Source organism: Oncorhynchus mykiss, chromosome 10, assembly GCF_057628025.1.
Source record: "Oncorhynchus mykiss isolate SJ-2025 chromosome 10, ASM5762802v1, whole genome shotgun sequence".
NCBI lineage: Eukaryota > Metazoa > Chordata > Actinopteri > Salmoniformes > Salmonidae > Oncorhynchus > Oncorhynchus mykiss.
This window is the reverse complement of record NC_143031.1, coordinates 5357858-5385081: the sequence shown is the minus strand read 5'-3', so window position 1 is coordinate 5385081 and position 27224 is coordinate 5357858. Positions and strand designations below refer to the sequence as shown.

Genomic DNA, 27224 nt, shown 5'->3' with positions numbered 1-27224 from the left:
TAAAAATAGTGCCCCCTAGCTTCAAGAGGTTAAAATATTAAAACTATACTGCTTTCACAGTGCTCACAAAAAAACTTGAGTCCGAGTGTCCATCAAGAATCCTCATCGTTGAAGCCACGATGCCAAATGCATTCTATGACTGTCCAACAACGAGGTAGTTCCATGTACCCCGAGAAAGGCAAACAATTAAAAAAAGAAGCAACAACAAGCAATTTTTTTCTCTCTTTTTTTTTTTTTTTTTTTTTTTTGCATTGTTTGTAACTTTATTTTGTACTTAATGTTGCTGCTACCGTCTCTTAAGATCAAAAAGAGCTTCTTGGATGTTAGAACAGCGATTACTCACCTCGTTCTGGATTAAGATTTTTTTTCTGTAATGAGTCTGAAGGATGTACTGCTTTGTTAAGACCAGGCCCAAATCCCCGTCATCAGCGTGAAGAAAAGACGGAGGGCGGAGGACGGAGGGCTGGGTGAAAATAAACTGGATGATCTAAGACGATCCTTTTGGAACCTTAAAAAACGTAATATCTTATGTTTCACTGAGTCGTAGTTGAACGACGACACGGATAATATAGAACTGGCTGGGTTTTCCGTACATCGGTAGGACAGAGCAACCATGTCTGGTAAGACGAGGGGTGGAGAGGTGTGTCTATTTGTCAATAACAGCTGGTGTGTGATGTCTAATATTAAAGAATTCTCAAGGTATTGATCACCTGAGGTAGAATTTTTGTAGTTTTAATTTTTTTTTTAATTGAACCTTAATTTAACTAGGAAAGTCAGTTAATACGAACAAATGTCTTATTTCCAATGATGGCCTAGGAACAGTGGGTTAACTGCCTGACAGAACGACAGATTTTTACCATGTCAGCCCGGGGATTTGATCTAGCAACCTTTCAGTTACTGGCCCAACGGTCTAACCACTAGGCTACTAGGCTACCTGCCACCCCTTCACTCTAACCACTAGGCTACCTGAACTCCCCTACACTCTAACAACTAGGCTACCTGCCGCCCCTACACTCTAACCACTAGGCTACCTGCCTCCTCTACACTCTAACCACTAGGCTACCTGCCTCCCCTACACTCTAACCACTAGGCTACCTGCCTCCTCTACACTCTAACCACTAGGCTACCTGCTGTCCCTACACTCTAACCACTAGACTACCTGCCCCCCTACACTCTAACCACTAGACTACCTTCATCCCTGGTGTTTTATATAGAGGTACATGTGCAGTAAGAAGGGAAGTTAGAAACTGAAAAAGTGAAATTGATTCCATTATTAACATACAGTTTCTTCTTTTTATAAAGTTGCTTAGAGTTAGTTAGAGGTACCCAGTGTTACCACCAGGGGGAGGTAGAGGTACCCAGTTAGAGGTACCCAGTGTTACCACCAGGGGGAGGTAGAGGTACCCAGGTAGAGGTACCCAGGTAGAGGTGCCCAGGTAGAGGTACCCAGGTAGAGGTACCCAGCGTCACGGCTCCAGACCACCACCAGGGGGAGTTAAGAGGTACCCAGCGTCACCGCTTCATTGCTCCAGACCACCACCAGGGGGAGGTAGAGGTACCCAGCGTCACGGCTCCAGACCACCACCAGAGGGAGGTAGAGGTACCCAGCGTCACGGCTCCAAACCACCACACTGAGTTAAGAGGTACCCAGTGTCACAGCTTCATTGCTCCAGACCACCACAGGGGGGAGTTAGAGCACTCATTATGCATTTGGGTTTTAAGGTTTTTATATAACCAATCATATCCATTGACGGATTTGACGCAAGCCAACCCGAAAGCTGCATCTCCCATGATCAAAATGCACTTGACGTTGTGGAACCTGGCAGGTCAGCTTGGCAGTGGTGAATCCAGGGTTTTCTGCAGCAGTTTGGACCCAAAATAACTCTCTTGAAAAACTCCGCCATAGCTCTCTCGGCCGCATGCCCCTACATCCACCATTGTGAACCTGTAACGGGCATCTTCTCTGTCTCCGTATCTAGCCTATTATATGTGTTGTTAGGCACATCAAATCTAGTGGATCTCTGTTATATGTGTTTCTAGGCACATCAAATCTAGTCGATCTCTGTTATATGTGTTGCTAGGCACATCAAATCTAGTGGATCTCTGTTATATGTGTTGCTAGGCATATCAAATCTAGTGGACTATATTATATGCGATCAAATCTAGTAGATCCCGGCACACAGTGCGAAGATGGATGAGAGGAGAGACATGGTGAGAGGAGAGACACAGTGAGAGGAAAGAGGATGGATGAGAGGAGAGACATTGAGAGGAGAGGATGGATGAGAGGAGAGGCATGGTGAGAGGAGAGAGGATGGATGAGAGGAGGATGGATGATAGGAGAGACACAGTGAGAGAGAGGATGGATGATAGGAGAGGAGAGAGGATGGATGAGAGGAGAGACAGTGAGAGGAGAAGGAATGGAAGAGAGGAGAGGCACGGTGAGAGGATGGATGAATAAGAGATGATGGGTTGTAGTCAGTATGTCATGTGTTACTGAGGCTGATGTTGATTGAAGGGTCAATCACTGAGGCCTCTACAACACGCTTCATCTCAGGAACTGTCACACACACACACACACACACACACACACACACACACACATAAGCAGGCACGCACGCAGGCGCACACACACAGATGCACTGTTCTTCTCTCCTCATCTTACAGTACAGTACCTTGCCGTTTGCTTCAGTTCCCTCTCTCTCTTCATCCCTCGTGTTTTATTTCTCTCTCTCTTCATCCCTCGTGTTTTATTTCTCTCTCTTCATCCCTCGTGTTTTATTTCTCTCTCTCTTCATCCCTCGTGTTTTATTTCTCTCTCTCTTCATCCCTCGTGTTTTATTTCTCTCTCTTCATCCCTCGTGTTTTATTTCTCTCTCTCTTCATCCCTCGTGTTTTATTTCTCTCTCTCTTCATCCCTCGTGTTTTATTTCTCTCTCTCTTCATCCCTCGTGTTTTATTTCTCTCTCTCTTCATCCCTCGTGTTTTATTTCTCTCTCTTCATCCCTCGTGTTTTATTTCTCTCTCTCTTCATCCCTCGTGTTTTATTTCTCTCTCTCTTCATCCCTCGTGTTTTATTTCTCTCTCTTCATCCCTCGTGTTTTATTTCTCTCTCTTCATCCCTCGTGTTTTATTTCTCTCTCTCTTCATCCCTCGTGTTTTATTTCTCTCTCTCTTCATCTCTCGTGTTTTATTTATCTCTCTTCATCTCTCTTTATCCCTCGTGTTTTATTTCTCTCTCTATATATCCATCATGTTCTATTTGGGCGGCAGGTAGAACTAGGCAGTTAACCCACTGTTCCTAGGCCGTCATTGAAAATAAGAATTTGTTCTTAACTGACTTGCCTAGTTAAATAAGGGGGGGGGGGGGGGGGGGGTTACACCATGTAGTACTGGGGGGGTTACACCATGTAGTACTGGGGGGGTTACACCATGTAGTACTGGGGGGGTTACACCATGTAGTACTGGAGGGGTTACACCATGTAGTACTGGGGGGGTTACACCATGTAGTACTGGGGGGGTTACACCATGTAGTACTGAGGGGGGGGTTACACCATGTAGTACTGGGGGGGGTTACACCATGTAGTACTGGGGGGGTTACACCATGTAGTACTGGGGGGGTTACACCATGTAGTACTGGGGGGGTTACACCATGTAGTACTGGGGGGGTTACACCATGTAGTACTGGAGGGGTTACACCATGTAGTACTGGGGGGGTTACACCATGTAGTACTGGGGGGGTTACACCATGTAGTACTGAGGGGGGGGTTACACCATGTAGTACTGGGGGGGGTTACACCATGTAGTACTGGGGGGGTTACACCATGTAGTACTGGGGGGGTTACACCATGTAGTACTGGGGGGGGTTACACCATGTAGTACTGGGGGGGTTACACCATGTAGTACTGGGGGGGGGGGGTTACACCATGTAGTACTGGGGGGGTTACACCATGTAGTACTGGGGGGGTTACACCATGTAGTACTGGGGGTGGGGGGGGGGGGTTACACCATGCAGTACTGGGGGGGTTACACCATGTAGTACTGGGGGGGGGGGGTTACACCATGTAGTACTGGGGGGGGGGTTACACCATGTAGTACTGGGGGGGGGGGGTTACACCATGTAGTACTGGGGGGGGTTACACCATGTAGTACTGGGGGGGTTACACCATGTAGTACTGGGGGGGGTTACACCATGTAGTACTGGGGGGGTTACACCATGTAGTACTGGGGGGGGGGGGGGTTACACCATGTAGTACTGGGGGGGGGGGGGGGGGTTACACCATGTAGTACTGGGGGGGGGGTTACACCATGTAGTGCTGGGGGGGGTTACAACATGTAGTACTGGGGGGGTTACACCATGTAGTACTGGGGGGGTTACACCATGTAGTACTGGGGGGGGGTTACACCATGTAGTACTGGGGGGGTTACACCATGTAGTACTGGGGGGGTTACACCATGTAGTACTGGGGGGGTTACACCATGTAGTACTGGGGGAGGTTACACATTGTAGTACTGGGGGGGTTACACCATGTAGTACTGGGGGGGTTACACCATGTAGTACTGGGGGGGGGGTACACCATGTAGTACTGGGGGGGGGGTTACACCATGTAGTACTGGGGGGGTTACACCATGTAATACTGGGGGGGTTACACCATGTAGTACTGGGGGGGAGGGGGTTACACCATGTAGTACTGGGGGGGGGGGGGGGTTACACCATGTAGTACTGGGGGGGGGGGGGGTTACACCATGTAGTACTGGGGGGGGGGGGGGTTACACCATGTAGTACTGGGGGGGGGGGGGTTACACCATGCAGTACTGGGGGGGGGGGGTTACACCATGTAGTACTGGGGGGGGTTACACCATGTAGTACTGGGGGGGGGGGGGTTACACCATGTAGTACTGGGGGGGGGGGGGGGGTTACACCATGTAGTACTGGGGGGGGGGGGTTACACCATGTAGTACTGGGGGGGGGGTTACACCATGTAGTACTGGGGGGGTTACACCATGTAGTACTGGGGGGGGGGTTACACCATGTAGTGCTGGGGGGGGTTACACCATGTAGTACTGGGGGGGTTACACCATGTAGTACTGGGGGGGTTCAGTTGGAGGAAACATTGCTTTTTTTTCCTTTAGAGGATAACCTGCAGGATAGTGGTGTTTGAATGTGTTGAAGTACAATTTTCTGTATTTGTGTTTGCTTGTGTGTGTGGGCGCCTTTGAGTGTGTGTGTGACAAACATACACACACACACACAACGACATGAAGAATAAAATAAAACTCTTGCTCAGTTGTGCACCGGGGCCAGAGGTTAATGATTTCTACGACAGACTATTTGGACCTGATGTTTATAGCATTCTAAATGGGGTTGTAGTGTATGACGAACCAATCAACTCTAAAGACACACAATGCAGTTTGGTTATATTATCCCTGTAGCATTGTTGAGAACGTTAATTTATTCATGTTATTAGCAGATTCTGTTAACACTGTGGATGTTCATCAGACTCTGTTACCATGACACAAAGTCCTAACAGAAAGAGGAGAGCAGATGAAGATCGTCAGATGAAAATCCCCCCCCCCCCCCTAAAAAAAATGTCAAAGACTCCAGTCACCCAAATCATAGACTGTTCTCGGCGAGCGGTACCGGAGCTCCAAAGTCTCAGTCCAAAAGGCTACATAATTTACCGTTTCTACCCACAAGCCATAGGATTTGTATTACCCCCACCCGTTGTTTTCACACTACTGCTACTCGCTGTTTATTATCTATGAATAGTGACTTTACCCCTACCTACGTGTTCAAATTATCTCGATGTAACGGTTTTCTTCCTGGGAAGGAGAGGAGGACCAAAATGCAGCGTGGTTAGTGTTCAACATCTTTAATATCGACGATAAACGAGAAAACAACAAAAAATACAAAACAACAGAAGTGAAACCTGAAACAGTCCTATCTGGTGCAATGACAGAAGACAACCACCCACAAAATAGCCAAAGAATATGGCTGTCTAAATATGGTTCCCAATCAGAGACAACGACAGACAGCTGCCTCTAATTGAGAACCAATCTGGGCAACCGTAGACATACAGAACTACCTAGCAAGGTACAGCCCAATAAACATACAAAACCCCCTAGACCAGACAAAACACATAAATCCCCCATGTCACACCCTGACCTAACCAAAATAATAAAGAAAACAAAGATAACTAAGGCCAGGGCGTGACACTTGACGAACCTGTACCCCGCACATTGACTATGTACCGTAACACCCTGTATATAGCCTCCACATTGACTCTGTACCGGTACCCCCTGTATATAGCCTCCACATTGACTATGTACCGTAACACCCTGTATATAGCCTCCACGTTGACTCTGTACCGTAATACCCTGTATATAGTCTCCACATTGACTCTGTACCGGTACCCCCTGTATATAGCCTCCACATTGACTCTGTACCGGTACCCCCTGTATATAGCCTCCACATTGACTCTGTACCGGTACCACCTGTATATAGTCTCCACATTGACTCTGTACCGGTACCCCCTGTATATAGCCTCCACATTGACTCTGTACCGGTACCCCCTGTATATAGCCTCCACATTGACTCTGTACTGGTACCCCCTGTATACAGCCTCCACATTGACTCTGTACCGGTACCCCCTGTATATAGTCTCCACACTGACTCTGTACCGTAATACCCTGTATATAGCCTCCACATTGACTCTGTACCGTAACACCCTGTATATAGCCTCCACATTTATTCTGTACCGTAATACCCTGTATATAGCCTCCACATTGACTCTGTACCGTAATACCCTGTATATAGCCTCCACATTGACTCTGTACCGGTACCCCCTGTATATAGCCTCCACATTGACTCTGTACCGGTACCCCCTGTATATAGCCTCCACATTGACTCTGTACCGGTACCCCCTGTATATAGTCTCCACACTGACTCTGTACCGTAATACCCTGTATATAGCCTCCACATTGACTCTGTACCGTAATACCCTGTATATAGCCTCCACATTGACTCTGTACCGTAATACCCTGTATATAGCCTCCACATTGACTCTGTACCGTAACACCCTGTATATAGCCTCCACATTGACTCTGTACCGTAATACCCTGTATATAGTCTCCACATTGACTCTGTACCGTAATACCCTGTATATAGCCTACACATTGACTCTGTACCGTAATACCCTGTATATAGTCTCCACATTGACTCTGTACCGTAATACCCTGTATATAGTCTCCACATTGTCTCTGTACCGTAATACCCTGTATATAGCCTCCACATTGACTCTGTACCGTAATACCCTGTATATAGTCTACACATTGACTCTGTACCGGTACCCCCTGTATATAGCCTCCACATTGACTCTGTACCGTAATACCCTGTATATAGTCTCCACATTGACTCTGTACCGTAATACCCTGTATATAGCCTCCACATTGACTCTGTACCGTAATACCCTGTATATAGCCTCCACATTGACTCTGTACCGTAACACCCTGTATATAGCCTCCACATTGACTCTGTACCGTAATACCCTGTATATAGCCTCCACATTGACTCTGTACCAGTACTCCCCTGTATATAGCCTCCACATTGACTCTGTACCGTAATACCCTGTATATAGCCTCCACATTGACTCTGTACCATAATACCCTGTATATAGTCTCCACATTGTCTCTGTACCGTAACACCCTGTATATAGCCTCCACATTGACTCTGTACCGGTACCCCCTGTATATAGCCTCCACATTGACTCTGTACCGTAACACCCTGTATATAGCCTCCACATTGACTCTGTACCGTAATACCCTGTATATAGCCTCCACATTGACTCTGTACCAGTACTCCCCTGTATATAGCCTCCACATTGACTCTGTACCGTAATACCCTGTATATAGCCTCCACATTGACTCTGTACCGTAATACCCTGTATATAGTCTCCACATTGTCTCTGTACCGTAACACCCTGTATATAGCCTCCACATTGACTCTGTACCGGTACCCCCTGTATATAGCCTCCACATTGACTCTGTACCGTAATACCCTGTATTTAGCCTCCACATTGACTCTGTACCGTAACACCCTGTATATAGTCTCCACATTGTCTCTGTACCGTAACACCCTGTATATAGCCTCCACATTGACTCGGTACCGTAATACCCTGTATATAGCCTCCACATTGACTCTGTACCGTAATACCCTGTATATAGCCTCCACATTGACTCTGTACCGTAACACCCTGTATATAGCCTCCACATTGACTCTGTACCGGTACCCCCTGTATATAGCCTCCACATTGACTCTGTACCGTAATACCCTGTATTTAGCCTCCACATTGACTCTGTACCGTAACACCCTGTATATAGTCTCCACATTGTCTCTGTACCGTAACACCCTGTATATAGCCTCCACATTGACTCGGTACCGTAATACCCTGTATATAGCCTCCACATTGACTCTGTACCGTAATACCCTGTATATAGCCTCCACATTGACTCTGTACCGTAACACCCTGTATATTGCCTCCACATTGACTCTGTACCGGTACCCCCTGTATATAGCCTCCACATTGACTCTGTACCGGTACCCCCTGTATATAGCCTCCACACTGACTCTGTACCGTAATACCCTGTATATAGCCTCCACATTGACTCTGTACCGTAACACCCTGTATATAGTCTCCACATTGACTCTGTACCGGTACCCCCTGTATATAGCCTCCACATTGACTCTGTACCGTAACACCCTGTATATAGCCTCCACATTGACTCTGTACCGTAACACCCTGTATATAGCCTCCACATTGACTCTGTACTGGTACCTCCTGTATATAGCCTCCACATTGACTCTGTACCGTAACACCCTGTATATAGCCTCCACATTGTTATTTTATTGTGTTCCATTATTCTTTACAAAAAAAAAAATACTTTAGTTAATTTAGTCAATATTATCTTAATTATATTTGATTAATACTGCATTGTTGGTTAAGGGCTTGTAAGTAAGCATCTCACGGTAAGCTCTACACCTTCTGTATTACCTTTTGTAATAAACATTTGATTTTGATTAAGTGCAGCCTAAGTGAGCCTTTCATTACGTTGCTATGATTGTCTTTCTATAATATAAAAATGGTATTCATCTTCCCGAGGTTGCGTCTTTGTGATGTTGGGTTGGCCCAGAGAGTTACTTAGTATGTATGTATCTTATCAACGATCCTAATGTACAGCTTCAGTGATATGGCCAGGTGTTGGAGCAGAGACTGAAACCAATGCGCTCCAGGAGAATGACTGGCTACTACTGAGATTTTTCTCAATTTTGTCCAACCTTGGCTACTGGAGAACAATGAATTAGGAGAAGGACATCTGAGTCTTATTATCAAATGGGATTTTGATAGGAATCGATACAAAATAGTTTGAGAAAGAAACATTGTGTCCGAGAGTCTGTGTCTGTTGTACTAGGGTTTGTGTCTGTTGTACTAGGGTTTGTGTCTGTTGTACTAGGGTTTGTGTCTGTTGTCCTAGGGTCTGTGTCTGTTTTCCTAGGGTCTGTGTCTGTTGTCCTAGGGTCTGTGTCTGTTGTACTAGGGTCTGTGTCTGTTGTCCTAGGGTCTGTGTCTGTTGTACTAGGGTCTGTGTCTGTTGTACTAGGGTATGTGTCTGTTGTCCTAGGGTCTGTGTCTGTTGTACTAGGGTTTGTGTCTGTTGTACTAGGGTTTGTGTCTGTTGTACTAGGGTTTGTGTCTGTTGTACTAGGGTTTGTGTCTGTTGTATTCGGGTCTGTGTCTGTTGTATTAGGGTCTGTGTCTGTTGTACTAGGGTTTGTGTCTGTTGTACTAGGGTTTGTGTCTGTTGTACTAGGGTTTGTGTCTGTTGTACTAGGGTCTGTGTCTGTTGTATTCGGGTCTGTGTCTGTTGTATTAGGGTCTGTGTCTGTTGTACTAGGGTCTGTGTCTGTTGTATTAGGGTCTGTGTCTGTTGTACTAGGGTCTGTGTCTGTTGTACTAGGGTCTGTGTCTGTTGTACTAGGGTCTGTGTCTGTTGTCCTAGGGTCTGTGTCTGTTGTACTAGGGTCTGTGTCTGATGTACTAGGGTCTGTGTCTGTTGTACTAGGGTCTGTGTCTGTTGTACTAGGGCCTGTGTCTGTTGTACTAGGGTTTTTGTCTGTTGTCCTAGGGTCTGTGTCTGTTGTACTAGGGTCTGTGTCTGTTGTACTACGGTCTGTGTCTGTTGTACTAGGGTTTGTGTCTGTTGTACTAGGGTTTGTGTCTGTTGTACTAGGGTCTGTGTCTGTTGTACTAGGGTCTGTGTCTGTTGTACTAGGGTCTGTGTCTGTTGTACTTGGGTCTGTGTCTGTTTTCCTAGGGTCTGTGTCTGTTGTACTAGGGTTTGTGTCTGTTGTCCTAGGGTCTGTTTCTGTTGTCCTAGGGCCTGTGTCTGTTATACTAGGGTCTGTGCCTGTTGTACTAGGGTGTGTGTCTGTTGTCCCCGGGTCTGTGTCTGTTGTCCCCGGGTCTGTGCCTGCTGTATCAGGGTCTGTGCCTGTTGTACTAGGGTCTGTGTCTGTTGTACTAGGGTCTGTGTCTGTTGTACTTGGGTCTGTGTCTGTTTTCCTAGGGTCTGTGTCTGTTGTACTAGGGTTTGTGTCTGTTGTCCTAGGGTCTGTTTCTGTTGTCCTAGGGCCTGTGTCTGTTATACTAGGGTCTGTGCCTGTTGTACTAGGGTGTGTGTCTGTTGTCCCCGGGTCTGTGTCTGTTGTCCCCGGGTCTGTGCCTGCTGTATCAGGGTCTGTGCCTGTTGTACCAGGGTCTGTGTCTGTTGTACTAGGGTCTGTGTCTGTTGTCCTGGGGTATATGTCTGGTGTCCCAGGGTCTGTGTCTGTTGTTATTTTTGTTAGATGATTCAGGACATTCTATAATACCTCTTACTAGTTAAACTACTACAGCTGAGGCAGTACAACACTGTAATACATATTAGCATCACTACTGTCTGGCCCGTGAGACTTATAGTAGATGTTGTGAGAATTAATAGTAGATGTTCTGACTGTACATTATTGTCTTATAGACAGGCATCAGCAGCCAGCAGCATATGAATGGCAAGAACCAGCATCTGGGTGGCATCACGCTACATCAACAGCCCTATCAGCATGTCGTGGGGACCCAGAGAACGAGCATTCACACATACTTCATCTTGACTGACGAACATGAGGGTACCTTGCAAGCCATCTGGCTCACTGGGCTGTTTTGATGAGCTTTGTCTTTGGTACCTCATCCAGTCTGTCAAACTTGAACACTTTTTCTACAAACGACAATCTACGACACTGACGTTTACACAACTGAGGCGAATCCCGGGGTAGCAGAGTTGAGGGACAGAACGGCACATTAAACAGATCTGTTTGAGAAACAGAAATGTTTGTGTTTTATTTACAAAATGCCGCCAGGCAAATAGCCATCTAAAAAAACAGCTGAATTTAACCCACGTTCTTTTGTCCAGGGGAATTCTCTCCGTTTGGTTCTTCACATGTATCTGAAAGCATCATAACAAGGCACATGAAGAGCCTACCGAAGCAGTTTCTGTTAATGATGGTGAAGGCCCTTCTACCGCTGCTAATAGTTTTGGTGATGTGCCAGCACTAAGCTCACATTGTGATTCAGCTCTGTATAATACGAGTATTGTGGATAATTGTGATTCAGCTCTATATAATAAGAGTGTTGTGGATAATTGTGATTCAGATCTATATAATAAGAGTGTTGTGGATAATTGTGATTCAGATCTATATAATACGAGTGTTGTGGATAATTGTGCTCAACTCAAAGCAGCAGGAGCTGGTGGAACAACAGTAAAGGCTTTAGTTAGTTCCATGGAAGAGAGAGTTGATGATGATCCACAGTTAAGCTAAACAGTCAGTGAAGAAGTGTCTGTCTTTACAGGAAACTGGCAACAATGATATAGATAGATCCAGTGTTTTGGGCAAATAGAAAATCCTTTCAGTGTATTGAATTCTGAAACTAAAAGGTTGAAATATTTCTCAGAGAGAAGAGGGAACTCTAGATCCAGTTGAAAATGTTCTTGGCGCAAGATTTGACATGCGATGCAAAGAAATCACTGGAACGTATGACCAGGTTATTGTTACAGAAACATTCATGAACATACCCATTTTTGTTGACGTTTAGAGTCTATTTACAAAAATGCACACGTAAATTAAATGTGGCAGCCTGTGGATGGTCCCAAAGAAAGTCTACTTCGACCTGCGTGATGGATCGTTAAGAAACATTCTCTATTCTCAGAAGAGACTCGTGCTCTATTCTCAGAAGAGACTCGTGCTCTATTCTCAGAAGAGACTCGTGCTCTATTCTCAGAAGAGACTCGTGCTCTATTCTCAGGAGACTCGTGCTCTATTCTCAGAAGAGACTTGTGCTCTATTCTCAGAAGAGACTTGTGCTCTATTCTCAGAAGAGACTCGTGCTCTATTCTCAGAAGAGACTCGTGCTCTATTCTCAGAAGAGACTCGTGCTCTATTCTCAGAAGAGACTCGTGCTCTATTCTCAGAAGAGACTTGTGCTCTATTCTCAGAAGAGACTCGTGCTCTATTCTCAGAAGAGACTTGTGCTCTATTCTCAGAAGAGACTCGTGCTCTATTCTCATAAGAGACTCGTGCTCTATTCTCAGAAGAGACTCGTGCTCTATTCTCAGGAGACTCGTGCTCTATTCTCAGAAGAGACTCGTGCTCTATTCTCAGAAGAGACTCGTGCTCTATTCTCAGGAGAGACTCGTGCTCTATTCTCAGAAGAGACTCGTGCTCTATTCTCAGAAGAGACTCGTGCTCTATTCTCAGAAGAGACTCGTGCTCTATTCTCAGAAGAGACTCGTGCTCTATTCTCAGGAGACTCGTGCTCTATTCTCAGGAGACTCGTGCTCTATTCTCAGAAGAGACTCGTGCTCTATTCTCATAAGAGACTCGGGCTCTATTCTCAGAAGAGACTCGTACAATATGAATTCAACTCTTGTACGACGACTTTGAAACCGCTATCCCCCTTGGTTCGAAGCGTGGCATGCATACATACATTGGGTGCCATTTACTTTACAAAATGCCTCTCCAAAGTGGAATGGGGTCGATTATTGTTACTATGTCTTGTTGTTGCGTGTGAGTACCTGTGCTGTGTGTTTAGGGCTTTCGTGCCCGTGTGGATTGCGCAGATGATTACGGGTCTCGTCCCGTGTGTTAATCATTGTGCACGTCATTGTGCACGTGTGGATTTATTTGAGGTGCTCCTCGCCCTGTTGTTTGGGTTTCAACCTTGTGTTTTCGTTACGTGTTTGTTTGGTTTTCGTCCCCATGCCTTTACACGGCACGCCGTAATTTTGGGCGTAATAAAAAACCCTGTTACGCATTCCTGCGTCTGTCTCCCAAATCATTTATATCAGCATGACAATTACAGTACTTTCATACAAGTGAGAATGTTTCAATTGATATCGTGCATGACATCGTGGAGGGAAGTTTGAATAAATGTCCAATAAATCCAATAAATGTCGTTCCACTTCATGATTGTGTCCCACTTGTTGCTGATTCTTCACAAAAAAATACAGTTTTATATCTTTATGTTTGAAGCCTGAATTGTGGCAAAAGGTCACAAAGTTCAAGGGGGCCGAATACTTTCGCAAGGCACTGTACCGTTCGTCTTATAGTTTGTTGTGAGATGCCAATATTTCACGGAATTCCAGTGTATTCTTGTAAAAGATGACAACGTACTGCCGGTTGCTTTAGACACACTGAGTCTTTCAACATGTCCGTGCCGTGCGAAGTTGTACGGACCGGAAAGGGACCCCGTGTTGTTGGTGGTTGAACATCTCTTCTATTTACAAAGCATATCGACATACAGATGTCATATGGTTGTCGTGATGATTCCAGTTGGTTTGTGATCCCGTGTTGCTTAGTGTGATTTCATTACGTTGTAAACAATATCAGAGCAATTTATAAATTCTCCGACAAGGGGGGTGTGGCTTTCAATTCGCACTGTCCCCACTGCTATATTTTATTTCAAAGATTGTGCACAAATGCAGGAACCGTTTGAGCTGTTTTTTTGGCATCTCATGTAATAAACATATCCTCTTATTGCAATATTTTTTTTTGTGTTGACTGATTTATGGTAGTAATATAATGTCTCTTTGTTTGCCCTGATCCGACTCAATTTATTTAGTATTATGAGTCAGAGTGAATTCGTAATGACACTTGTAGGAGTAAATATTACTCTCTACGATACTGAACAAAGAGAGAGAGAGAGAGAGAGAGAGACAGAGAGAGAGAGAGAGAGAGAGAGAGAGAGAGAGAGACAGACAGACAGACAGACAGGCGGAGAGAGCGAAAGCAAGAGAGAGATATAGAGAGAGAGAGAGAGAGAGAGAGAGGGAGAGAGAGAGAGTCAAATAAAAAAAAGTGACATAGTTATTTAAACATGGAAATACTGAACAGAGTGAAACGCAATGATGCAGAGTAACATTTCAATTGAGTCAAAAAAATGTATTTGTTTACGTTTTAATCTTTTTTGGACTGAGAAATGTTAACATTTTCTTCAAATAGACTTGATTTACTCCGCCATTTTTACTGTGTAATGTTACACACGCAGTGCATTCAGGAAGTATTTACTGTGTAATGTTACACACACAGTGCATTCAGGAAGTATTTACTGTGTAATGTTACACACACAGTGCATTCAGGAAGTATTCAGACCCCTTGACTTTTTCCACATTTTGTTACGTTACAGCCTTATTCTAATATGGATTCAAATGTTTGTTCCCCCTCATCAATCAGCACACAATACTATTCATTCTGTCTCTCTCTCCTCTCCTCTCCATAGTCTCTCTCTCTCTCTCTCTCTCTCTCTCTCTCTTTCCTCTCCTCTCTCTATAGTCTCTCTCTCGCTCTCTCTCTCCTCTCTCTATAGTCTCTCTCTATAGTCTCTCTCTCTCTCTCTCTCTCTCTCTCTCTCTCTCCTCTCCTCTCTATAGTCTCTCTCTCTCTCTCCTCTCTATAGTCTCTCTCTCTCTCTCTCTCTCTTTCCTCTCCTCTCTCTATAGGTTCTCTCTCTCTCTCTCTCTCTCTTTTCTCTCCTCACTCTATAGTCTCTCTCTCGCTCTCTCTCTTTCCTCTCCTCTCTCTATGCTTTCTCTTTCTCTGTGCTACCTCTCTTTCTCGCTCTGTTGTTCCGTTCCTCTATTCCTACCCTCTGCCATGTTCCCCTCCTCTCTGCCATGTTCCCCTCCTCTCTGCCATGTTCCCCTCCTCTCTGCCATGTTCCCCTCCTCTCTGCCATGTTCCCCTCCTCTCTCCCATGTTCCCCTCCTCTCTGCCATGTTCCCCTCCTCTCTGCCATGTTCCCTCCTCTCTGCCATGTTCCCCTCCTCTCTGCCATGTTCCCCTCCTCTCTGCCATGTTCCCCTCCTCTCTGCCATGTTCCCCTCCTCTCCCCCTCCTCTCTGCCCTGTTCCCCTCCTCTCTGCCATGTTCCCCTCCTCTCTGCCCTGTTCCCCTCCTCTCTGCCCCCTGTCTTTCATTTTGGTACCAGCTGACTTGACAGTAGTAGTGCCAATAAAAGTTTTCCAAAAGATGTCTCTCCTCTCTGAAGTTGTGTTGCTGGTCTGGTGCTGTGTGTCCACAACTAACTTCCTCTTTCGTCTGTCAGGTTCTGGAGGTGTAGAGCTGCTCCTCGTCCTGTGCGGCCTGGACCTCTCCTCCCCCTGTCCCAGGGACTGTATCTGCTACACCTCTCCCAGCACCGTATCCTGTCAGGCACACAACTTTCTGTCTGTCCCAGAGGAGATCCCAGCCCAGAGCGAGAGGGTCTTCCTGCAGGTAAGAACCAGTTGACTACTCAACCATGTGTAGTCTAGGAAATTAAAAAGCATTTGTACTAAAAAAAAAAAAGTGTCTTGGACTTCTTCTTTTGGAATAGGTTTGTCTAATTATAATTTCTAATGTTGCCGTCCGTCAATGTTGCCATCCGGTTTCCAAAGAGCCACATCCAGACCACATCCAAAGAGCCACATCCAGACCACATCCAAAGAGCCACATCCAGACCACATCCAAAGAGCCACATCCAGACCACATCCAAAGAGCCACATCCAGACCCTAAGCAGCGTTCTCATCCTTTGTTTCTCTCCATTCTTCCAGAACAACAAGATTCAGCGTCTGCTGCGAGGCCACTTCAGTCCCACCACGGTCATGCTGTGGCTCTACTCCAACAACATCTCTTACATCCAGGCCTCCACTTTTCACGGCTTTGCCCGCCTGGAGGAGCTGGATTTGGGGGACAACCGTCACCTGAGGGCCCTGGCTTCAGACACCTTCCAGGGCCTAGGCCGCCTGCACGCCCTGCACCTCTACCACTGTGGGCTGCTCAGCCTGCCGCCGGGGATCTTCGAGGGGCTCAGCAGCCTGCAGTACCTCTATCTGCAGGTAGAGGAATAAAATAGAAAATCTTAGCTATATTAGATAGCTAGTGTGGTGGCAAATTGCAAGATTATTGTATAATGCTTGTATTGCATTATAATGGTTGTTTTATTCGACAGAATATAGTGTTCTGTTAACTATTGTGTGTGTGTGTTCCACTGAGGATGGGCCTCTATGAGACGGAGGAGATTTACGATGTCTTTGGGTAATAAAGCCTAAAGAGCATTCCAGATAACATGAGGTAATGTTTTTGTGCTATGCCGTACAAGGGTGAGACGGGTCCCAGTTTGGAGTAGGAGGGGGCCAGACACTGGTCTTTTACAATGAGACCTGTTGACACAGCAGTAACTCTCTATGTTTTATAGCTATCTTTCATACAAATCTTAACCTTGTGACCCATTCTATGTATCTGTTGTTCGTCATGTAAGTTGAGAGGGGTGTATCTTGGCTATAAATGATCTTTGTACTTTTCTGTTGTTACTTTTCAATTGTTCATTAGAGATAGCGCATCATTGAAAGTCAAAAGGCTATTGCAAAGCTCTTATTATTATTACAAATAAAGTTTAAGTATAACTCTGACTGGCGTGTGAAGTTTGTAACTCTCCTCATTTGGTAAAGCAGAAATAAGCCACCAAACTAGCTACGCACATCATGGCTATAGTAAGAACCTACTTTCTATATTTATCTCAGTGCCTTCAGGAAGTATTCAGACCCATTGACTTTTTTCACATTTTGTCAGGTTACAGTCTTGTTCTAAAATGGATTAAATCGTTTTTTCCCCCTCATCAATCTAAACACAATATATCATAATGACAAAGCAAAAATTGATTTTTACATTTTTTTTTGCAAATAAAAATAAAAACTGAAATATGACATTTACATAAGTATACAGATCCTTCACTCAGTACTTTGTTGAAGCACCTTTGGCAGCGATTACAGCCTCGAGTCTTCCCGGGTTTGACGCTAGAAGCTTAGCACACCTGTATTTGGGGAGGTCCTCCCATTCTTCTCTGCAGATCTTCTCAAGCTCTGTCAGGTTGGATGGGGAGTTTCGTTGCAGCACAGCTATTTTCATGTCTCAGAGATGTTCAATTGGGTCCGGGGCTGGGTCTGTGTTGTCTTGGCTGTGTGCTTTGTGTCGTTGTCCTGTTGGAAGGGGAACCTTCGCCCCAGTCTGAGGTCCTGAGCACTCTGGAGCAAGTTTTCATCAAGGATCTCTCTGTACTTTGCTCTGTTCATCTTTGCCTCGATCCTGACTAGTCTCCCAGTTCCGTCTGCTGCTGAAAAACATCCTTCTTCATAGGGATGGTGCCAGGTTTCCTCCAGACGTGACGTTTCGCATTCAGACCTCAATCTTAGTTTCATCCAATCAAATCAAATCAAATGTATTTATATAGCCCTTCATACATCAGCTGATATCTCAAAGTGCTGTACAGAAACTCAGCCTAAAGCCCCAAACAGCAAGCAATGCAGGTGTAGAAGCACGGTGGCTAGGAAAAACTCCCTAGAAAGGCCAGAAACCTAGGAAGAAACCTAGAGAGGAACCAGGCTATGAAGGGTGGCCAGTCCTCTTCTGGCTGTGCCGGGTGGAGATTATAACAGAACATGGCCAAGATGTTCAAATGTTCATAAATGACCAGCAGGGTCAAATAATAATAATCACAGTAGTTGTCGACGGTGCTCCAGTTAATCTTGTTGCTCATGGTCTGAGAGTCTTTAGGTGCCTTTTGGCAAACTCCAAAGCGGGCTGTCATTACTGAGGAGTGGCTTCCATCTGGCCATTTTACCATAAATGCCTGATTGGTGGAGTGCTGCACAGATGGTTGTCCTTCTGGTAGGTTCTCCCATCTCCTCAGAGGAACTCTATAACTCTGTCAGATTGACCATTAGGTTCTTGGTCACCTCCCTGACCAGGCCTCTTCTCCCCCGATTGCTCAGTTTTGCCGGGTGGCCATCTCTAGGAAGAGTCTTTGTTGCTACAGGCCGCAGTGGAGGCCGCGGTGGAGGCCACGGTGGAGGCCACGGCGTTCTTGGATAATGCAGTAATGTTTTGGTATCCTTCCCCACATCTGTGCCTCGATACAATCCTGTCTCTGAGCTCTACGGACAATTCCTTCGACCTCACGGCTTGGTTTTTGCTCTGACATGCACTGTCAACTGTGGGACGTTATATAGACAGGTGTGTGCCTTTCCAAATCATGTCCAATCAATTGAATTTACCAGAAGTGGACTCCAATCAAGTTGTAGAAACATCTTAAGGATGATCAATGGAAAAAGGATGCGCCTGAGCTCGATTTCGAGTCTCATAGCAAATGGTAAATAAGATTTTGTTTTTTTACTTCTTTTTTTCTGTTATTCTAAAACCCCTTGTTCCCCACTTTGTCTTTATGGGATATTGTGACGTCATTATGGGGTATTGTGATGTCATTATGGGATTTTGTGATGTCATTATGGGGTATTGTGATGTCATTATGGGGTATTGTGTGTAGATTGCTGAGGATTGATTTTTTTCTTAATCTATTTTAGAATAAGGCTGTAACGTAACAAAATGTGGAAAGAGTCAAGGGGTCTGAATACTTTCCGAAGGCACTGTAAACAGATCTTAATTTGACCAGTTTCTCCACGGGAGAAAATTTATCCTGCATAAGGAGGATTTGATTATATATACATATATAATTAAAAAAACATTCAACTGCTAAATTAGTTTAGATCGGCTGTGAGGTTTCAGGGAATGTATGTTTCTACTAGGGTACTTTTTGATTTTCATGACAACAGAGTGATCAAATTAAGATACTACATCTGTATTTCTCTCCCTACTTCTCCCATCCCTCCTCCTCATCCCTCCACAGAACAACCAGTTGGAGTTCCTGGAAGATGATCTGTTTGTGGACCTGCTGAACCTCACCCACCTCTTCCTCCATGGCAACAAGCTCTGGTCCCTCCACCAGAACACATTCAGGGGACTGGGAGTCCTGGACCGCCTCTTACTACACCAGAACCGGCTACAGGTACAGACACTCCGAAGTCTTTCTTTTTTTTTTTTTCCTTTTTTTAAACACTGAAGCTGTGTACTAGAGTCTGCAGAATTAGAGCTAGGCCAGCCAGCCCACCAGACACACCAAAGTCAGGACCTCCAGACAACCCCAAAGTCAGGACCTCCAGACAGACTCAAAGTCAGGACCTCCAGACAGCCCCAAAGTCAGGACCTCCAGTCAGCCCCAACGTCAGGACTACCAGACACACCAAAGTCAGGCCCTCCAGACAGCCCCAAAGTCAGGACCTCCAGACAGCCCCAAAGTCAGGACTACCAGACACACCAAAGTCAGGACTACCAGACACACCAAAGTCAGGCCCTCCAGTCAGCCCCAAAGTCAGGACCCCCAGACAGCCCCAAAGTCAGGACCTCCAGACAGCCCCAAAGTCAGGACCTCCAGACAGCCCCAAAGTCAGGACCCCCAGACAGCCCCAAAGTCAGGACCTCCAGACAGCCCCAAAGTCAGGACCTCCAGACACCCCAAAGTCAGTACAACCAGCCAGCCCACCAGACACCCCAAAGTCAAGACCACCAGAGCCAAGAACTTTTTCACCCCTCCCCAATTCAGTCTTTTACTTGGATAAATGTTGAAATATTCATTGTACTTCATCACCAGGGATTTTTTTGCCTGCTGTCTATTACTGGTGTATTACTGGTCTATTACTGGTGTATTACTGGTGTATTACTGGTGTATTACTGTCTATTACTGGTCTATTGCTGGTGTATTACTGGTCTATTACTGGTCTATTGCTGGTCTATTGCTGGTCTATTGCTGGTCTATTACTGGTCTATTACTGGTCTATTGCTGGTGTATTACTGGTCTATTACTGGTCTATTGCTGGTCTATTACTGGTCTATTACTGGTCTATTGCTGGTCTATTGAATAATATAGAATAGTTGAGGACATTAATATGGCATTTAGCATCAATGGTTTCTGATCTAATGCAGTGGGTCCACCGTCTGGCGTTCCACGACCTGAGTCGCCTCACCACCCTCTACCTGTTCAACAACTCTCTGACTGAGCTGTCTGGGGCCAGCCTGGCTCTGCTGTCTTCCCTGGAGTACCTCAGACTCAACAACAACCCCTGGGAGTGTGACTGCAAGGTGGATTCCAAAACACACAACTTGCTTTTTCAGCTAGCCAAGATACTTTCACTATAGACTCATATTCTGACCATCTCCCCTTTTTGTGCTTGTTTCATTTTGATTTATTTTTTTAGTCTTTTTTTTCATTTTGTATTTTTCAAATCAAATCAAATCAAATTGTATTTATTTATTTATCTTATTTATTAGTATTTATTTATTATTGTTATTATTTATTATTATTTATTTATTTATATTACTATTTATTATTATTTATTCATTATTATTTATTATTTATTTACTATTATTATTTATTTATTTATCTTATTATTTATTAGTATTTATTATTATCATTATAATTTATGTATTTATTTATTATTATTATTATTATTTATTATTATTATTATTATTTATGTATTTTTTTATTATTAGTATTTATTATTATTATTATTATTTATTTATTATTTATTATTATTATTATTATTATTATTATTTATTATTATTATTATTATTTATTTATTAGTATTTATTATTATTATTATTATTTGTGCATTTATTTATTATTATTTATTATTATTTATTTATTAGTATTTATTATTATTATTTATTTATTTATCTTATTATTTATTAGTATTTATTTATTATTATTTATTATCATTATTATTATTTATTAGTATTTATTTATTAGTAGTTATCTTATTGTACTTTAATGTAATCTGTCCTTGGGTCTTTTTAAAGGCATGCATTATTAAATTAAATTGATTGTCTATTATTAAATGATTAAAATGTATTATCATCGTTATCCAGGCTCTGCCACTGTGGGTGTGGCTGCGGAGGTTCCGGGGCTCTACGTCGGTGCTAGAGTGCGTCTCCCCTCCTGAGCTCCAGGGCCGGGACCTGAAGGGCTTGAGGAAAGAGGACTTACCCAGCTGTTCAGCAGGAGAAGCCCGGGGAGGTGGTGTCGTAGGCGGAGAGGCCGGGCTGGGGGAGTCCCAGACGAAAGAGGAGGACTGTCGACTCCATCACAGGAACCACAAGCACCGCCATAACCACCACCAGCACCCACACCTCCCACACAGGGACCAGAACAACAGGGACCCGTCTCCTTCGCCCCTACCCTTACCCCTTCCCATTCCGCCCAAGGGGAGTCACAGGAACTGTACCTGGGGTCGCAAGGGGGGTCAGAACGAGGTGCAGGTACTGAGGGAGGAGGAGGACTACACCCCTGGAGGGAATAAAAACAACCCCTCCGCCCCCCCTCGCAGGAGGAACAAGTGTGTCCCCATGACATCAGTTGGCCCGCCCAGTGGGGTCAAGAGAGCCAATAGTAACGTGGCGTCCTGCCCCGCTGGGACTTTTCTCTGCATCCTGTTGGCTGTGCTGCTGTCACTCAGCTGAGACTGAGTTTACATGTAGCTAATGTTTTATCAACAACACCCTACAGGACAGTTCAGCACATACACTTGTGACTGACCAGCTCTGGCTCCTGCACTGAGGTGTGTGTGTGTGTGTTGAAGTGTTCTCTGTTGATGCGTTCATTTTAACTGAAGCTTAGCCAGTGGAATTACACCGTCGCTCTTTGATGATGTCATAAAGGGGAGTATCAGTCTCACCTCTAGGGGTTCTGATTTTGTGGTTGATTCAATTGAGAATACAAGAAGAAGAATACTACTATAGCCATATTACCTGAGAGGATACCTCAGCCATGATGATAACATGACCCTAACATGACCCTTGACATTCTAGAAAAACATCCCTAAAATGTCAACTGGCCCAACGCTCTTAACCGCTAGGTTACCTGCTGCCCATATTAAACTGTGTTACTGACCCAACACTCCTAACCTCTAGGTTACCTGCTGCCCCTATTAAACTGTGTTACTGACCCAACACTCCTAACCTCTAGGTTACCTGCTGCCCCTATTAAACTGTGTTACTGACCCAACACTCCTAACCTCTAGGTTACCTGCTGCCCATGTTAAACTGTGTTAATGACCCAACACTCCTAACCTCTAGGTTACCTGCTGCCCCTATTAAACTGTGTTACTGACCCAACACTCCTAACCTCTAGGTTACCTGCTGCCCATGTTAAACTGTGTTACTGACCCAACACTCCTAACCTCTAGGTTACCTGCTGCCCCTATTAAACTGTGTTACTGACCCAACACTCCTAACCTCTAGGTTACCTGCTGCCCATGTTAAACTGTGTTACTGACCCAACACTCCTAACCTCTAGGTTACCTGCTGCCCATGTTAAACTGTGTTACTGACCCAACACTCCTAACCTCTAGGTTACCTGCTGCCCCTATTAAACTGTGTTACTGACCCAACACTCCTAACCTCTAGGTTACCTGCTGCCCCTATTAAACTGTGTTACTGACCCAACACTCCTAACCTCTAGGTTACCTGCTGCCCCTATTAAACTGTGTTACTGACCCAACACTCCTAACCTCTAGGTAACCTGCTGCCCCTATTAAACTGTGTTACTGACCCAACACTCCTAACCTCTAGGTTACCTGCTGCCCATATTAAACTGTGTTAATGACCCAACACTCCTAACCTCTAGGTTACCTGCTGCCCATATTAAACTGTGTTACTGACCCAACACTCCTAACCTCTAGGTTACCTGCTGCCCCTATTAAACTGTGTTACTGACCCAACACTCCTAACCTCTAGGTTACCTGCTGCCCATGTTAAACTGTGTTAATGACCCAACACTCCTAACCTCTAGGTTACCTGCTGCCCATGTTAAACTGTGTTAATGACCCAACACTCCTAACCCCTAGGTTACCTGCTGCCCCTATTAAACTGTGTTACTGACCCAACACTCCTAACCTCTAGGTTACCTGCTGCCCATGTTAAACTGTGTTAATGACCCAACACTCCTAACCTCTAGGTTACCTGCTGCCCATATTAAACTGTGTTACTGACCCAACACTCCTAACCTCTAGGTTACCTGCTGCCCCTATTAAACTGTGTTAATGACCCAACACTCCTAACCTCTAGGTTACCTGCTGCCCCTATTAAACTGTGTTACTGACCCAACACTCCTAACCTCTAGGTTACCTGCTGCCCCTATTAAACTGTGTTACTGACCCAACACTCCTAACCTCTAGGTTACCTGCTGCCCCTATTAAACTGTGTTACTGACCCAACACTCCTAACCTCTAGGTTACCTGCTGCCCATGTTAAACTGTGTTACTGACCCAACACTCCTAACCTCTAGGTTACCTGCTGCCCATATTAAACTGTGTTACTGACCCAACACTCCTAACCTCTAGGTTACCTGCTGCCCCTATTAAACTGTGTTACTGACCCAACACTCCTAACCTCTAGGTTACCTGCTGCCCCTATTAAACTGTGTTACTGACCCAACACTCCTAACCTCTAGGTTACCTGCTGCCCATGTTAAACTGTGTTACTGACCCAACACTCCTAACCTCTAGGTTACCTGCTGCCCATATTAAACTGTGTTAATGACCCAACACTCCTAACCTCTAGGTTACCTGCTGCCCCTATTAAACTGTGTTACTGACCCAACACTCCTAACCTCTAGGTTACCTGCTGCCCCTATTAAACTGTGTTACTGACCCAACACTCCTAACCTCTAGGTTACCTGCTGCCCCTATTAAACTGTGTTACTGACCCAACACTCCTAACCTCTAGGTTACCTGCTGCCCCTATTAAACTGTGTTACTGACCCAACACTCCTAACCTCTAGGTTACCTGCTGCCCTTATTAAACTGTGTTACTGACCCAACACTCCTAACCTCTAGGTTACCTGCTGCCCATGTTAAACTGTGTTAATGACCCAACACTCCTAACCTCTAGGTTACCTGCTGCCCCTATTAAACTGTGTTACTGACCCAACACTCCTAACCTCTAGGTTACCTGCTGCCCCTATTAAACTGTGTTACTGACCCAACACTCCTAACCCCTAGGTTACCTGCTGCCCATATTAAACTGTGTTACTGACCCAACACTCCTAACCTCTAGGTTACCTGCTGCCCATGTTAAACTGTGTTACTGACCCAACACTCCTAACCTCTAGGTTACCTGCTGCCCCTATTAAACTGTGTTACTGACCCAACACTCCTAACCTCTAGGTTACCTGCTGCCCCTATTAAACTGTGTTACTGACCCAACACTCCTAACCTCTAGGTTACCTGCTGCCACTATTAAACTGTGTTACTGACCCAACACTCCTAACCGCTAGGTTACCTGCTGCCCATATTAAACTGTGTTACTGACCCAACACTCCTAACCTCTAGGTTACCTGCTGCCCCTATTAAACTGTGTTACTGACCCAACACTCCTAACCTCTAGGTTACCTGCTGCCCCTATTAAACTGTGTTACTGACCCAACACTCCTAACCTCTAGGTTACCTGCTGCCCCTATTAAACTGTGTTACTGACCCAACACTCCTAACCTCTAGGTTACCTGCTGCCCCTATTAAACTGTGTTACTGACCCAACACTCCTAACCTCTAGGTTACCTGCTGCCCATATTCAACTGTGTTAATGACCCAACACTCCTAACCTCTAGGTTACCTGCTGCCCATATTAAACTGTGTTACTGACCCAACACTCCTAACCTCTAGGTTACCTGCTGCCCATGTTAAACTGTGTTACTGACCCAACACTCCTAACCTCTAGGTTACCTGCTGCCCATATTAAACTGTGTTACTGACCCAACACTCCTAACCTCTAGGTTACCTGCTGCCCATGTTAAACTGTGTTAATGACCCAACACTCCTAACCTCTAGGTTACCTGCTGCCCCTATTAAACTGTGTTACTGACCCAACACTCCTAACCTCTAGGTTACCTGCTGCCCATATTAAACTGTGTTACTGACCCAACACTCCTAACCTCTAGGTTACCTGCTGCCCATGTTAAACTGTGTTAATGACCCAACACTCTCTCTCTCTCTCTCTCTCTCTCTCTCTGTCTTTCTCTCTCTCTCTCTCGGAATGACCTTCCATGATTTCAAAATGATAGTTGTAGCACGTGTTTTGAGGCTATACAGTGTTTGTTTTGAGGCTATACAGTGTTTGTTTTGAGGCTATACAGTGTTTGTTTTGAGGCTATACAGTGTTTGTTTTGAGGCTATACAGTATTTGTTTTGAGGCTATACAGTATTTGTTTTGAGGCTATACAGTGCTTGTTTTGAGGCTATACAGTGCTTGTTTACATTTACATAATTTACAAACATCGAACTAAGCTCATGAAGCATTCTACATTAATCAATGGGTATATATAATTAATTTATAAGTCCAAAAATGTGTAATAATTTAAGCCACAATTTATCCTGAACTAATTTAGGTTTGCCAAAACAAAGGGAGTGAATATTTATGCAAATAATATATTTCAAGTTATTGAAATTATATTATTTTGTAAACATTGGTAGAATTACATTTCAACCTTGACATTATGGAGCATTTTGTGTAGATCATTAACAAAAAACAAATCTGAATGAATAAATCCCTTTCAATTTCAATTTGCAACGCAACAAAATCCAAGGGGGGTGAATTCTTGTCATACCCACTGTATAAGCCATTCTAGTTGTGGAGACCCGCTGTGGAACAGACGTCAATTCAACGTCTTTTCCACGTTGGTTCAATGTAATTTCATTAAAATGATGTGGAAACAATGTTGATTCAACCAGTGTGTGCCCAGTGGGGAAAGAGGGAGAGGTTAGCGCCTACGGCAAGCCTAGATGCCCAAGAGGCTCAAAGCCCAGAAGTGAGAGGTCAATGATAGCTAAGAGGGGAGTTGAGATGTTATTTAATCTATCCAATAGCCTCATGGCTTGTTGTAGAGCCTGCCACATATGAACATACATGTACATGGGGCATTTCAACATCAGTCAGAGAGGAATAATGAAGGAATGATGGAATGAGTATTTGGTACTCGAATGAGAAGAGAGATTGGATTTAACTGCTGCTTCAGGTGCAGTCCTCATTCTGGAATGTTGTGAGTGTTCTAGACTACACAATGGATCTGAGAATGTTGTGAGTGTTCTAAACTAAACAATGGATCTAGGAATGTTGTGAGTGTTCTAAACTAAACAATGGATCTGAGAATGTTGTGAGTGTTCTAAACTATACAATGGATCTGAGAATGTTGTGAGTGTTCTAAACTAAACAATGGATCTGAGAATGTTGTGAGTGTTCTAAACTAAACAATGGATCTGAGAATGTTGTGAGTGTTCTAAACTACACAATGGATCTGAGAATGTTGTGAGTGTTCTAAAATACACAATGGATCTGAGAATGTTGTGAGTGTTCTAAACTAAACAATGGATCTAGGAATGTTGTGAGTGTTCTAAACTAAACAATGGATCTGAGAATGTTGTGAGTGTTCTAAACTACACAATGGATCTGAGAATGTTGTGAGTGTTCTAAAATACACAATGGATCTGAGAATGTTGTGAGTGTTCTAAAATACACAATGGATCTGAGAATGTTGTGAGTGTTCTAAAATACACAAAGGATCTGAGAATGTTGTGAGTGTTCTAAAATACACAAAGGATCTGAGAATGTTGTGAGTGTTCGAAAATACACAAAGGATCTGAGAATGTTGTGAGTGTTCTAAAATACACAATGGATCTGAGAATGTTGTGAGTGTTCTAAAATACACAATGGATCTGAGAATGTTGT

General features: G+C 44.5%; 1 protein-coding gene across 1 annotated transcript in view; it reads left to right on the top strand.

The window, feature by feature from the left end:
- Window positions 1-22510, top strand: part of LOC110492805 (reticulon-4 receptor-like 1) — a 163012-nt gene extending 140502 nt beyond the window's left edge. Inside the window, exons 2-6 of the mRNA XM_036989492.2 lie at window positions 15684-15853; window positions 16172-16456; window positions 19300-19458; window positions 20433-20588; window positions 21375-22510. Coding sequence (XP_036845387.2) covers window positions 15684-15853; window positions 16172-16456; window positions 19300-19458; window positions 20433-20588; window positions 21375-21965 — 1361 coding nt within the window. The 3' untranslated portion in view covers window positions 21966-22510. The remainder of the gene's footprint in view (window positions 1-15683; window positions 15854-16171; window positions 16457-19299; window positions 19459-20432; window positions 20589-21374) is intronic.
- The last annotated feature ends 4714 nt before the right edge of the window (window positions 22511-27224 follow it).